The 15,229-nt window shown below is 49.6% G+C and overlaps 1 protein-coding gene across 1 annotated transcript in view; it reads left to right on the plus strand.

Annotated features, from left to right (window-relative positions):
* Positions 1 to 4,882: 4,882 nt before the first annotated feature.
* The window catches only part of DDX4 (DEAD-box helicase 4), a 32,466-nt gene continuing 22,119 nt past the window's right edge, over positions 4,883 to 15,229 (plus strand). Inside the window, exons 1-3 of the mRNA XM_045204819.2 lie at positions 4,883 to 5,075; positions 8,148 to 8,207; positions 15,078 to 15,179. Of these exons, the coding sequence (XP_045060754.1) occupies positions 5,012 to 5,075; positions 8,148 to 8,207; positions 15,078 to 15,179 (226 nt within the window). The 5' untranslated portion in view covers positions 4,883 to 5,011. The remainder of the gene's footprint in view (positions 5,076 to 8,147; positions 8,208 to 15,077; positions 15,180 to 15,229) is intronic.

Here is a 15,229-nt window from a genome sequence, read left to right on the forward strand (position 1 = left end):
CTCGGACACGCATTGCTACTTGGGACCCGCAATCGATGAGCCTTAGGCACAGTGTTGTCTGGTGCTTGCTCGTCTCCCTTGACTGTTTTGGTGTTAGCAAACGTCACCTCCTCTCCATTTCCAGTTTCTTCACTTCGGAGTGACTTTTGGTCACCGTTCAGTTTTGTTTGGGGGGCTACCTGTTCCTCTGTGTAACCCGCTTTTTCTTACGGGTAGACACCGTCCCTCCACTGAACGGTGTGGGGTCTGCCTGCCACTGGCACCTGTGAGTCTGACCGGCTTCGCAATGTTGTTTGCTTTAGACTTGGATGTTGGACCTTCTCGCAGAGACCACTTCACGACAAGGGGATTTGCCTCTGGGAGGAGCTGGGGAGCCAGAGGTAAGTAGCGCTGCCTGTCCCTGGTCCTCGCAGCTGTGGGACGGTGGGGTGAAGAGGGGCGCTTAAGGGCCGCCGGGTGCAGGGCCAGGTCTGCCGTAACTCGGTGCACGGTAGGGCTCGTTGGCATAGTCAGCTCATCGTGTTTTCAAGTGCCATTGGTCTTTTTGCCGTCATCCTTTCGGGGGGACGGTACAGTAGAAGTAGTTAATGCATCAGATAGATTGGTTGAGATCGTTAAAGACAGAGCTGCTTCTCCGTGTGCTTATACTATGACGACTGATTTCCAACAGTCGGCACGGGGGGATTACGAAGCTTCAGAGTTGGGGTGAGCGGGACGTCTTCCTTACGTTTTATATTTCTCAGGAAAAGGGCGCATGGGAAGCATTTCTGTCGTCTCATTCATCCTGTGTTCAGAGGTTTTTTTTCCCAGCTTGGAATTTTTTATTGTCACTTTCAGAACAAGCAGAACTCGACCCGACAGGAGCGCTCCTTGGGGTTGGCAGGGAAGTGCCGAACGTGTTCTGCACTGTTTTATCGCACTGTTCTGACAGGGCAGTGAAGCGTTGTTAGCGTCTCAAACTAGATTTACTTAGAAACACATATGACCGTTCATTTTTTATGGACTGTCATAAGCTAGGGCTATTAGTGATTCTAAATATACATAACACTATTGAATTTATTTTTTATTATTCTTTGAAAAACTATTGATATTTCTAGATAATTTTATTCATTGGAAACTAAAGGTTGACATGTGTATGATATTTCATTTGATATTTGGAAAACTTAATTTCTTGTTTAGATACAATTAACACAAGTATGAATTTTATATTTTGACATGTTCCTGCTACTAATGGAAGTTATTTATTCTTTAAATATACATATATATTCTGTTTTTTAAGCCTGTATGTTTAGTAAGGGGCATTAATAATTTGGACCATGTAATTCTGCAAAGAGGTTCATGCGTGGGTTTTGTTTGCTATTAATAACATTAGAAATATCTTAATACTGCACATGAGGGGCATATTTAATATCTAGACATATTTTTAAATCCTATTTTGGAATAGGTTATATGATATTTTTGATGCAGACTTGTAAACCTTGTCGAATAGAGCCTTTTTACAATAAGCAAACCAGACCGATCGGACTGCAGACTGCCCGTTCCGCATGTTTGAGGCTGAAGTGCACAGTAAATGTCGGATGAGGGTGCGCTGTGGAGTGCTGGTACTTGAAACCGTTGTCTGCACGCTGCGTTTAGTTCTGGAAGTTCACAGACCCACCAGTGTGACCTGCCCCTTATGATTCACCTGACATTTTGGCTGGCTTCAGTCTCTACAGTATTTTCTCCCGGAACTTGCATAGCTAGTACCGTGTTTCTGAACTCGACTCTCAATTGCCTCAGACACGCCCCGGACGAGCACGCTGCCCTGGGAAGGGCGCCCAATGGCCCTCACTCCCGGACCCCACGCACCTGCAGAACCAGGCGAAAGCGACGGGAGTTAGTTGCTCAGACCTAGTTTTGCAGGTGGCCCTAGGGGTTCCGTGGAGCCCTCCGACCTGTGTTGGGGTGCCACAGAGACAGCCAAGCCAGCTTGTGAGGGCACAGGGTAGGGCTTTAATGTGTCCCAGTGGCGGCTAAAGCAGCACCTTCACCAGTTTGGACGTCTGTTGTTACCACTTTTCGTTTTAAATAATCCTGCTGCTTGCCGTAGCAATCTGCCCTCAGAATTCTTAGTGCAATGGGACAGAGACACATGGAAGGAAGCGTTACTGAAAGGAGCCGCAGACGATGTGCTGGGAGTGTGGGGAAGGGTCGCTGACACGGAGGAGGCTCCGCAGCAGACAGGGCCTCTGAACGAGGCTGTGGGGGCGTGGGGAGCACTGAAGCAGATGCTGAAAGCAGGGCCCGCCCGGGAAGGACAGTGCGGAAGGGCTGCAGATACAGAAGCCCGCACTGGGGAAGGGTAATGGTCGGCCTGGTGGGCGTGGAGCGAGGGAGGCGAGTGGGGATGCGAAGAGCAGTGGTTCTCAGCTTGTGTCTGCAGCCCGCGGTCCCGCCCTGGTTTCAGTTTAGAGTGGGGAGATGAGAGCGACTTAAGTGCTAGAAGAAGGCGTAAGTGACTGACGGGACGGCCGAGGGACGGCCAGAGTGGGAGATGTTCTGTGCAATGACTGGCACTCAGAGGCGGAGTGTGAACAGCTCTCAGGTGAGGGTGCACACACAGAAAGTCCGAGCCGAGTTTTCTGATGAAGGCCAGTGGTAAAATAACAGCTAGTCCAAAGCTGTGTTTCAGTGGGCTCTCTGTTACTGCTGGGTGCCATATTTCAGAGCTTTTTTAAAAAAAGGAGTTGGGGTATGTTAAGTATATCTTTATAAATTTCTGTACTACTCTCTCCCTGTCCTCGAAAGTCCCCAAGAGCCTTTCAGTCCCTAGTTTTATGACACGCGTAATGCTCTGTGTTGAGGAATGCTAACTCTGTCTGAACTTTTCCAGATGCCGGCGAGTGCAGTAGAAGGGAGACACCCTCCGCAGTGGGTGGCTTCGGAGTCGGAAAGGGCTTTGGGAGCAGAGGTAACTGCTTGTGATGCCTTACCCTGAACTTGGGTGACCACAGCTTCTCCAGTCGTGGAGTTCCTGTATCCCCGTGATACACGCAGAAAGTGCGCCTGGTCCCCAGGAACTTGTGCGGTCCTGGAACTCCTGGCTTTGCCAGCGGCGTGCCTGCTGCTCCCTGGAGCTTTGCGCAGCCTCTCTTCACACCGACTCCCCACAGGCGAACCCCTTTCTGTCCCTCTGTCCCCGAGACCCCACCCCTCCAAACCAGAGACCCTATCAGCTTCCACAGTGAACTCGAGTCTCCATCTTCAGTTGAGCAAAGACCCCGTTGGAGCTTTGAAATTAATCATTTCCCCTACAACCTTTAAAAACTATAGGTCAAAAGTAGAGTTTAAGTTCAAGACCAGTGAGATGTCGGTGGAAGACTTACTAAGCACGGTGGCAACCCAGCGTGTGACTCTTCTGGGGCCGGGAGAGCGGAAGGAGGGGGCGTTGCAAAGGGCAGTAGAAGGCAGTCCTTTTCAGAACCAGCTTTGAGATTGCCAGGAGTGAAACGAATAAGTAACTGAGAACTGAGGCTTGTGATAATACACTCTTTCTGCAGGGATTGTCTGTACTTGGAAATGATGTGTCTGTCCAAAGAAAAACTTGTTTTGTCACCCAACCGCATCTCAAGGCTGTAGGGCAGTGGTCCCCAGCCTCTTAGGCCCCAGGGACTGTTTTTTGTGGAAGACAATTGTCCATGGATGGTGCAGTTGGGGGAGGGGACAGGAAGCAGAACTTGGGGTAATTCCAGTGAAGCTTCACTGGCCGGCCTGTCACTCACCTCTGCTGTGCAGCTGGGCTCCTCCTAACAGGCTGTGGAGGTATCAGTCTTCCTGGGGGGGTAAGGGTGGGGAGGGGGCTGGGGGCCCCTGCTGTAGGGTACTTAGTTCTGTGTGGTAATTGTGTATCTAATTTCCATGGAGTTTGATGCTGGAAGGGATGTTGGGTTCTGGTTGAACCTGCGATGTTAAGTGACTTGATGTGATACATTTTGCATATACATTTAACATCTGTTGAACAGCCATTGATTACATTGATTAGCCTCTGAGTTACAGAAACTATAATATTTTGTAATTTAGATTAAACACTCATTGGCAGGCATTATCTTGACAATTTTAAAGTGTATTATTTCTTGAATATCTTTGCACTAAAGATTCTTAAGACTCAACATTTAAAAGTGTTATAAAAATGTTACCGATGGATGCTTTTAAACTGAATTTTAGAAACATGTCTGTGTGCTCCAGAGATGCGTTAATCTAGACACAGGTTGTTATTAAATGAGAAAATCTAAAGCAGAACTTGGTGAAAGATTAAAAATTTTTTTAAATTTCATTTAATCCTCACCTGAGGATGTGTGTGTATTGATTTTAGAGAGAGAGAGAGAGAGAAACGGAGCCTGGGGGGAAGGGGGGAGGAAAAGAAGCAGCCACGTGAGAAGGAAACATTGGTTGTTGCCTCCCACATACGCCCCAACAAGGGATTGAACTCGCAGCCTGGGTGTGTGCCCTGACTGGGGGTCGAACCCGTTGTATGGGACAGTGCTCCAACCCACTGAGCCACCCAGCCAGGGCTTCAGAAGATTTTTTTATAAACAAAACATAAGTTGGCAGGTTTTTCTTGTTACTGAGAAGGGAAAGATTACTGAATGTTGGATTGTAACTTTGCCGTGCTGTCCTCTGGCAGATGCAGAAAGGACCAGTTAATTGGTGACATTTTAGAAGCTGTGACACTGAACAGAAAGTACGCCACGGCAGCCCTGACACACGCCCTTGTTTGCCCGTGTGCGTGTAGAGGGGCGTGTGGCCTGCGAGGTGGCGTAGCAGTGGCTGACGTGGCGGCCTTCCTAGTTGACACGAGGCGGAGCCTGTAGTGCAGCCTGTGTGAGCTCTTTCTCGCTGTGTAAAGGGAGGGTTGCATGTGGCTTATCCTGTGTCAAAGGGGCAGCACAACAGGGAGTCCCTGGAAGGTTTAACTGTTATGCCGCAGAGGTAAGGCGACTGTCGTGTGCAGAAATTTTCCCAGTTTAACTTTATGTTTTCTACAGGCTTCTCAAATAACAGGCTTGAAGAAGGCGATAGCTGCGGCTTCTGGAGAGGTGAGTCAGCGGTTCCGCAGGGACCCGTAAGACCGAGCGTATGCAGTGCGCGCTGGGGCGCAGCTAAGACCTAGGGCGTTGGTCTGTTCCAACTCCAGCCCGCTCAGACCCAGGTTTATAGAGCAGCTGTCTGTCGCCAGGGCCGGAAGAGAGCTCAGGCGTCCTGGTGGGGCCTGGTGCCACGCATCTCAGTAGGTCTGCAGTGGGCACCTTTCAAACGCCGTGCCGCCTTAAGAAAAAGGTGGTATTGGAAACAGCAAGTCAAGAATGAAAATTGCACTTTCAGATGTGAATACAGTTTGGGACATGCAGGTGCCTCTTCAGAATCAAGTGAAGTCTTGACAGTTGAGAAAGGGGGGAGAGCGTAGATGGCTGCTGAAGCCAAAGGCATCCCTGTCTGAGGTGCTGGCCCTGGCCAGGAGGAGTGCAGGGAATGGTGGGAGTCCTGGGTCCCGAAATGGCCTTCAGGGATGGGCAGCGCCTTCCCCGGAAATCCTGACCCAGTGGAGGCGGGGGAGGCCTGGGCCCTGGTGGTTCTGCGCCTCCTTTCTCTGTGCCTGCGGACAGGAACCTTTGCAACCTCAGTGCGCCTCCGAGTTCCCGACTTTGTTCCGCGTCCCTCCTGCTCGGCCTGCCAGTCGAGTGTCCTAGAGCAGGTGGCTCCGTTTCTCAGAGCCCCAGTTCCTGTTCTGGAGGACGGAGGCTGTTTTGTAGGGTGTTGAGTGGACTGACCGAGGACGTGTGTGGAAGCAGGACACAGCCAGACCCAGTCACCGTGGACAGTAACGCCTCCTGTTTTCATGACGTATTTGAGACTCAATCTTACCCCCTTCGGAGTAAGATGGGGTTTTAGGTGTGAAATAAGGCCATCCCCCCAGATCGCCAGCCTCAGTCTCCTGGCTTCTCTGCCTTCTCTCCTTCCCATTCAGATGAAACCAGACGGCACAGAACTCATTTTAAGCGAAGAAAACATCATTTTTATCCTTTTCTACTTTTACTTGACCTAATCTCCTCGTTTTTTAAACCATTTGAGATCCAAGATCATTCCACTTATCCAACACCTTCCTCCTGGGTGGCTTCTTCAGCAGGGAGCCCTTTGGGGCACAAAGTGCAGCTTCTCACAGGGCATGAGCGAACACTTTTCTCCAGATGCTCTGTTTTCTCTCCTTGGGAGTCTGTCTTCTGTTCTTGCTCTCAGTCCCCTAAATTAGAGAACACACGCACAGATGGAACTCTCCCATTGTCTCAGCGATTGTCGGCAAGCCTGGGGCAGGTGTGCCTCTGTGGCCGTGGCTCTGCGGTCCGCTCCCCCCGGCCGGGCTGCTGCCGCAGGGAGGGCTCAGGGCCGGACCCAGGGCCTCCCTCTCCTGTCGGCTGTCTTGTCTTGAAACCGTACTCGACGTCTCTGTGTGACGCTTTCTCCCTGGGGAAGCGAGGGTGCCAGCCACTGCACAAGGGTGTTGCGAGGGTGTAAAACAGTGACACGTGCAGGTCACTTAGCGTGGACGCAGCGCTCAGTCCTCTGTCACTGTTAGTTTCGCGCGGTTAGCGGGTTCTAACTAACCTTGGGATCGTCACCTAAGTGCTGTTTGTGCTCAGCATTATTTTATGCCTTTACAGAAGTTCTTTTTTAAAATAATAACTTTGTTTTTAAATACTTTGAGACTCAGATAAAGCTGGGAGGTGGTACAGAGGGTTTCCCCCACCCTTCCTGCCCTAACGTAATCACTGGGCCCTCGCCCAGCTCTCCTGAGGCCAGCAGTCCGGTTAATTCCCACGCAGTAAAGTGACTGCATTTGTTTGAGGGGAACAGTTGGCCAGAGATAACGTGAGGCCTCTTTCTCCTTGCCATGCCCCTAATTAATTGACAGGTTCTTCTGTAAAGCAATAAATGTTAGCTTTCATCATCATTATTCCAGCGTTAACCTTCTTTCCAAAATTCTCCTTCCTGCCCTGGCCTTGCGGTGTTAACACCCTGGTTCTCAGAAGGTTGCCTTGGTATCAGAGGGCCCTTTGGGAGGAGTTGTCCGCTGACCTCAGTTCAGACAGGCGCCTGCAGCAGCAGCAGCAGCGCGGGGCGTCATTGCAAAAGCGGCGTCCGTCCGTCCCTGGGCAGACGGCAGCTGTGCGCAGGGACTTCACAGAGAGCGTCCAAGCTGCGTGCTGGCTGATGTCATCTCTGTGACGCGAAGTCTCAGATATTAAACGTGACGACTCCACGAAGATTTCTTGAAATCGCCTCTGTATTTCCCAAACATGGTTTTGTTGGGATATTCTAGAAAGCTTGAAGTCGTTGTTAAAATATGTTGTTAACGTTATTTTTATATCACTTTACTATCTATCACTTTATACTTTCAAAGTAAACTTCTATGGGGGTGGGCCCTGGGCATTTATTTTTAATCAGCTTTCCAAGTAGTTCTCAGGCAGCCTTCTGTGGGGCGAGCCTCTGGCCTGTGTGGAGCCCTGGCGGGTTACTTGGTGGTGTCATTAAAAACGAAGGAGCCAGCGTCTCCCCCAGCCTTCTCATCGGCACGAATGGGGAGGGGTCGGCGTGTGTTTAAAAACACACGGACGTCTCAGGTTTACAAGAGGGCAGGTGACAGAAATAAGATTGACATAAGAGGCCAGAGGAGACTACTTACAGTTCAAATTAGATGTTTCTGAAACCGATTTTAGTAAAATTGACATTTATGAAAGTCTTAGTTTTTGACTTGTGCCTAGCACTTGGCAAATAGTGGATTCTCAGTTACATACTTACCACTTAATATTTGGCTATATTAGGTGATTTGTGTAGGGCATTGACTGAATGTTTTTATGTTTCTGTTAAAATAATTTCAAGAATTGGTCATATTTTAATTTATGAAAATATTTTCTTACTAATTTATCTTGTGACAGTGCTATTTTTATATGTTTTTAAATAATTTACAAGTAACTCACTTTTTCAGCACAGTAGACAACAATCTCACGTTAACTTCAGGTGTGTAACAAAGTGATAACAGTGCTGACTTTTGGAAGTTCTGTCTTTAAAGTGAACTATTTAGAGTCTCTTCACGTGTTTTGTTTCTATTCAAGAGCCGAACAGCGACAGCCAAGGTGGTCAGACGCGGAGCAGAGGGTTTGGCCGGAGAGGAGGTAAGGGCCGCGCTTCGGAGCAGTGTGCACTCCGCCCGCCCTGAACCGACAGCGCGGGTTCTGGGAGGGTCGAGGGGGGGGCCTCCGAGGAAAACCCCTGCGGCGTGTGAGCTGTGCTGTCAGCACTTGGGTGGACGTCCGCGAGGCCTCCCTCTTTCCGCTCCGCTCCCTGCTGCCACTGGACTCCCCCGAGCTCCCCAGCTCCCTGCAGCGGGCTGTGCAGGACCGAGGCCGGGGGGTGGGGGGCTGTGTGAGTGGCTCAGCCACAGCCTCGTTGCCCCGGATGCTTTTGCCTCTGGGTGGGACCCCCGGGGCTGTGGGGGAGGGAAGCAGAGGTAAACTCCTCGGTCTGGCGGGGCTCCACCCTGGCCTGCTAAGCTTGGCTTTAACAAACTCGATGTGAGACAGTGTGAAAATTGTGATTCTGAATTCTTGGTTATCTGTAAGCAGATACGTTAACACGGTGCTGACACGCAAAGCTGCTTCTGATAAAGGAGTCTGCCGTTTGGGACCGCCCGGCAGTCAGATACACCGGTGTGGGTGCTGCAGCTGGGGGGCCTCCTTTCCCTTTGCTCAGGAGATGGTCAGCCAGGTGGTAGGCAGGCCCCCTGGCCAGGCTAGACGTGCTGTGGGTTTCCGTGTAGCCTTGAGAGCCGTGCGAGGGGGAGGAGTGGGTGGTGGGCAGGGGCGGCTATCATTGCCACGGTGTGGGGGCGGCTGTGCGGGAGGAAAGCACAGGTGACTCAGCATTCCTCCCCGCCCCCCCCCCCCCCCGCCCCCGAACAAGCAGTTTTTGACTTTTAATGTTTGTAAAACATTGCTTTTATTTGAAACATTTTAGTTGTTTTTTTGCAGAACAGTGAATATCTTCCTCACTGTTATTGTACATTTTCATTCAATCAGTTTCGTTCATGTTTAAGTGAGGATGCCAAAAACCGGTTGCAGCTCTGTGCTGGATTCCGGCTTATGGGCCACAGAGAGGACTGGCAGGGACACAGCCACCGGGCCGGGCCTGCACAGGGACACCTGAGAGTAGCAGCTTGCCTGTCTTTGCCCCTGTCGGCGTCCTGGGGGCCCTCAGGCGGCGTCTGGTGGAGGTGTTGACCGGCCTCTGCCCGTCGCTCTGTGGTTGAGCGGTGCTCCCTCGGGGTGTCGGCCAGCGTGTGTCTTTGGGGGACTGCCTGCTCAGGTCCTTTTAACAGACTGGGTTGTCTTGTTGTTAACGTAAGGGTTCTTTGTGCACTCGTGGTGCAAGTGCTGTCCAATGCTTGGTCTGCAAGCTCTCTGCCTTTCCGTGGGCAGTCTGCACTGTCTTCGCGACGCCCTTCCAAGAACAGAGGCTGTGAGGTTTGGTGCAGTTCAGTTTGTCTGTTTTTTCCTTCTGTTGCTTGGGCTTCTGGTGTCACGCGTAGAAAACCTTTGCCTGTTCAAGGTCGTGCGGTTTTCACTCGTTTCCTTCGAAGAATTGTATGGGTTTTGCTCTTATGTTTTGGTCTTTGGCCCATTTCAGTTCACTTCCGCATCGGTCGGAGGTGGGGCCCCCCAGTCCTTCTGCTTGTAGAGATCCGGCCGTCTCAGCACCATTTGCTGGTGTTTTGTGCTCAAGTGTGCAGGCGTGAATCTCTTTACACCTGTTCTGCTTGGAGTTTAAGCTTGTTGCATGTGCGAACGAGTATTTTGCGTCAAATGTGGGATTTTTCTGTTTTCATTGTGGGAAAGTAACCATAACATAAAAGTTGCCACTGCGCCCTCTCTCGGTGTGTGAGTGGGCGGCATGGGGTCCGCGCACAGTGTTGTGCACTCGTGACCGCCACGTCTGCCCAGACTCCTCTGTCCCCGTGCGGGGGCCCCTGTCCACCAGGCAGCGGTGCCCGTGCCTCTTCCTCTCGGGCTCCATCCGGGAGCCTCTCCTCTGAGTCCTCCAGGAGCTCGTCTCCTCTGTGCACGTCACCTGCGACCTCTGCCCTCCCAGGTCAGGCTCAGTCTGCGTCGCACCCCGTTTGCCGTGTCTGTGTCCGTCCCGGCTGTGGCAGGCAGCAGAGCCGCCTTCTTCTGGCGCGTGACCAGTAGCCCGCTGTGTGCGTGTGTCACGCATCGCTCGTCCACCTCTCTGGGGATTCGCACCGGGCTCTTGCACTTCTTCAGACGGGCGTGAATGACGCCGCTGTGAACACGCTGGGGCGGCGGTGGGTTTGCATCTTGTGGGCCGGTGCCTGGAAGTACAGCTGCCGGGGCTCGGGGCTGAAATGAGGTCCGGTGTGTCCCACAGTTGCCTTTTCTCGCTGCAGTCAGCCTCTCACACGTGTGTACACACGTGCGTATATTTACGTATGCGTGTGTATCTGCATATACATGCATACAGACACACACACACGTGTATATACATATTCATTCCTTGGGTGGCTGTGAGTCTTCAGTTAATTTTCAGAGTTTGGAAAGTGTTAATTCCGACATTTTTGTGTCCATCTTTTTTCTTTTTTGGAGTAGCAGAGTTTGGAGTTTCTTACTTTGCCATTTTTGCTGATGTCAGTGATCAGCACGATTTAAAAATGTTCATTTGATGCTGGTGTACAGAAATGCAATTGACGTTCGTATACTGAAGGCTCAGTGACCTCACTAAATTTGTGGTATTTTTTAAATGCACAAAAGATGTTTACATTTCTTTCATACCAAGTTTAAATGATCCGTTAACTCACTTTTGCTGACAGTTGTTACGAGTCAGCTGTAAGCCTGCAGGGGCTCGCCAGCCTCGCCCCGTGGTGCGCAGAGCACGCCTCCCGCCCGCACTTGTGGGCCCTGCAGAGCGCGTCGGCGCTGCCACCGCAGGAAAAGCAGCCCCTAAGGGTGCGCTTGGAGTGTGTGAGCAGCTCTGACCCGCGCAGGTGGCTCTGCCACGAGCCCCTCCTACTGCCCCCGAGTTTGGGGGACATTCTGTGGTCTGACCTGCGACGATGGAGGAGAATATGAGAATTGCCGGAAGACCTGCCCTCCCCTTATATTTTACACCCCCCCTTCCCGGGGGAGCTTATTTTGACGTTAGTGTGCGTACTATTTGTGTTTTCAGAAAAGTTTTATACCTTCTAATGACTTCTTTCTTCAACATTTAAAAAGATTTCTGTATTGAAAATGTAGCTCTAGTTCATGTAGTTTGACTTCCATCACGTTTCATCTATAATGTGTTATTTTAACAGCAGTGATTATTTTTAAGACCACGTAGGGCCCTGGCTGGTGTGGCTCCGTGGGTTGAGCGCCAGCCTGCAAACCAAAGAGTCACCAGTTCGATTCCCAGTCAGGGCACATGCCTGGGTTGTGGGCCAGGTCCCCAGTTGAGGGTGCACGAGAGGCAACCACACATTGATGTTTCTGTCCTTCTTCTCCATCCCTTCCCCCAAAGTGAATAAATAAAATCTTAAAAAAAAAAAAAAGATCACGTAGGACGTGAGGCACCTCTGTACCTCCCTTCAAATGCGGAGACTGCGCGGAACCCCGTGCTCTGCCCACCTCCAGTTACGAGGCTCCTCACAGGCCTGGGAACGGGCATTGTTTACGTGTCTTCATTTACGTGTCGGGGCTTCTGCTGGGTGGGGAGTCAGTGAGCAGCAGGTACCAGAGACCCCGAGCACTGCGCAGTCGCTGGCTCAGCAGAGGAGGGGGATTGGAAGGCCCCAAACCGAGTTTACAGAACAGAGAAGAGTGCAGAGGAAGCATGAAGGATGGACTCGTCAGCGTAAACGCAGGTGAACAGACCTGAGGAGTTCTCTAAGCCGGCGAACACGAGAGCTGTTAGCAGCTCGGGGAGAAGCCCTGCGGTTCTGGCCCTCGTCTGCGCACCTGAGCGGGGCACAGAGCTGGGGCGGCTGGAGGTGCGGGAGAGACTGTCCGAGGAGAACAGAGGAGAGAGTTTAAGGAGGCACACGAGTCTTGAGCAAATTAAATAAAAACATCCACATGCTGTGCATGTGTGGAAATTACAATGTTACAAAGATAAAAAAAAAACCTTTACTGGGAAAGGAGACAGATCCACCTGGGAAAGGTCAGTAGCTGGAGAGCGGAGGTTTTATGTGGAAAAGGAACTAACAGGATTCAGAGCGCTGACGGAGGAAGGCCTGAAGCCAGATTGGTGTCGAGAGAAGCAATACCATTCAGACAAAGATGGCATTTAGTGCTCTCTGAACATGAGGAAGGAAGTACTAACTTGTCTAGGTTGGTAAGAAGGAAACTGAGTAGGAAGAAAGGAGTGGAAAGCAATGATAAGCCTTATAAGTAAGTAAAACTTTAAAAATTGTAAACATATTGGTAAACCTAAATGAGTGTTGAATGTATAAGCTGATACTAATGATGATTAATTTAGGGGGTTTATAAACAAGAACTAAAATACTAGAAAAGACTTAGGTTTTTTGCCAGCTCAGAAGCAAGGAGAATTAATGGAAAATAATTTAATGAAGGGTGATCAGAAAAAGGATAACACAAAATGGGTAACAACTGCTGGGGGGTCCAACAGAAGAAGGGAGGAGTCTCGGCTGAGGATCCTTTAAATATTTCTTAAATATCTGTGGTGAAATGGAAGGATATCAGTAAAAGCTTAAAATAAAATATAGCAGTTGAGGGTTAAAGGACAGAAAGGATCACAAAAAACATTGAAAAACTCAGTAAGATGAAAACACAAAATAAGATGGAAGAAATAAAACCCCGCATATCAGTAATCATAATGTGCGTAAATGTATTTTAATGCAGAGTGAAAGAGAATAAATGTCAGTCCATTATTAACTGAAAGAAGTGCAGCTCCTGTAGACACAGGAGCTGCAACAGACTCTACAGCAGACACATCAGTTACAATGTAACTGTTCGGTGAGAAGAGGCTGCTCACTAGGAAGGCACCACAGGTCTGAGTACGGTTCGAATCTGACAACGTGTTCCTTATATAAAGCAGAAATAAATGTAGGGAAAATTTGCAAATCCTAGTTAAATCCTTAATTCTAGATTGCAGTCAGTTTGTTTGCAGGAAGCTGAGCAGAATGAAAATGAGTAAGAGTATGGGAAGTTTGGATCCCAGTTACTAGGCTTGACTTAGTGTTTCTGTGTGGAGTAATGTACCCCCAGAATACGAATTACATACTCTTTTCCAGTGTATGGAAGGATACATACAATTTGACCACCTGTTAAGGCCAGAAAGAAGTTTCAAAATGCCATAGAATTTCTATCAAGACCACATCCTCTTGTTAAAGAGCAATAAAAGCAGAAATTCATATCCAAAGCCTCACCCCGGTGGTTGGGGAGCTGAATTCCTCAGCTTATGAAGAACAGTTGGTATGGAAATGTTTAGAACTGAATGACAGTAAAAATGGAGTCCATCAAAACTTACGGGGCGTAGCAAACACAAGCTAGCTGTCAGGGGAGATCTTATGGGCTTAAATGCGTCCGTTAGAAAAGAAGTGAGTGTCCAACTTAAGACTCCGCAGAGGAGGTGCAAAAGCTAATGGGCGTGAGTGAGAGGGAGACACCCTGGAGTGTCTCAGCGGTCACAGGGAAGTGTGGTTTCCCGTAGCAGCAGGCCAAGGTGCACAAGGAATGCTGGACGAGGGCTGGGTTCTGTGTGAGTGCGTCGCCTCGAGCTCAGAAGCAGAGCTCGGCGTTGCCTCGAGTGCAGGCAAGCACGTCGTGGGTGAACTTAAAACGAGAGCAAGAAGTAAAAAGCAACTCAATGTTGGGTGGGCGGGGAGGTTCCCAGGGCGAAGACGGGGGACATCATAGACTGGGTGGTGGGGCTGGTTTTTACTTTACTATGTTTTGAATGTACATATGTTTTGTATGTTCCTTTACTTACACACACAAACAAGAAAATAACTTACGCCTGAAAAAGACAAGCAGATCAAAAAGATTTCGTGAAGAGAGAAATTCCGACAGGGTTCCTTAAAAGATAAAGTGGCACAGTAATTTAGAAGAGGGACGCGGGTGTGCGTGTTGCTCAGTTGTGCTGGACTGAGTGCTCCGTGAGGGCCAGGGCACGGGTGCAGGGCTCTGAAACTGCTGGGAGTTAGTTGTGCCCCGTTTTAGAAGTAGGCCTTAAAATGCCTGTAACCCGGTATCAGGAAATGTCTTACGTAGAATCATTGCTCATCAGTTTCTTTAGGTACGAAGAGTTCCACGTTCATAAAGTAAATCTCAAATTTGAAATTTCCACCAAATTGGCATCTGAGTCTTGAATTCACCTTGTTCTGCCTTCGATGGGATCCTATTTCACTTGAACTGTTTGTACTGATTTTGTTGGTATTTAGTTGAGTTAAAAATGTATTGTTTATAACAGGAAATCAGACTTTGTAGGCGCCTATGTGTCTGGGTTTTGTGTATGATGTTTACTACTTCCTGTAGGGGCCTGGTGGTTCTGCGCCTCCTGCGTCTGCAACGGCGGACCGGAGCCTTAGTGAGGCAGTGCGCCTCGGGCCCCTGCTCCGCGCCTGCCAGCTGAGTGACTGGGAGCGGGTGGCGCAATGCCTCCGGGCCACCGGTGTATTTAATCTGTGCCTAGATTTATTTAATCCACCCGGGGACTGCGGAAATCCCATTAATGATGCAACTGTGGCAACTTTCAATATTTTTAATATTTTGTGGCAACTTTTTCCTTTTGGTCATTTTTAGTTTTGATTCCCAAAGCAAGCAGTGAGGTTTTTTTTTTTTTTAATTGTAGCCGTATCTATTTATAGTAGTAAAGTTAAACATGTGTAGGTCAAATATGGTGTTTCTTTTTGGTATTTGTTAATGCTTTAAAGTATTTATTTAAAGCGATCTAATCACCAAAGCCTAAGTTAAATCGAGCCGCCGTGCCCCCACAATGTCTGTTTCCTGTGGCTCTCGTGTGTGTCACTGCTCCAGGCTACCAAGATGGGAATGATCCGGAAGCTTCGGGGTCGTCCAGGAGAGGCGGAAGAGGGAGCTTCCGAGGCTGCCGAGCAGGATTTGGTCCAGGAAGTCCAAGTTAGTAGTGGGTCGCAAGCGGTGGTACCTGGGACGAAGGGAATGACCCA

The sequence above is a fragment of the Desmodus rotundus genome, chromosome 1 (assembly GCF_022682495.2).
Source record: "Desmodus rotundus isolate HL8 chromosome 1, HLdesRot8A.1, whole genome shotgun sequence".
Classification (NCBI taxonomy): Eukaryota; Metazoa; Chordata; class Mammalia; order Chiroptera; family Phyllostomidae; genus Desmodus; species Desmodus rotundus.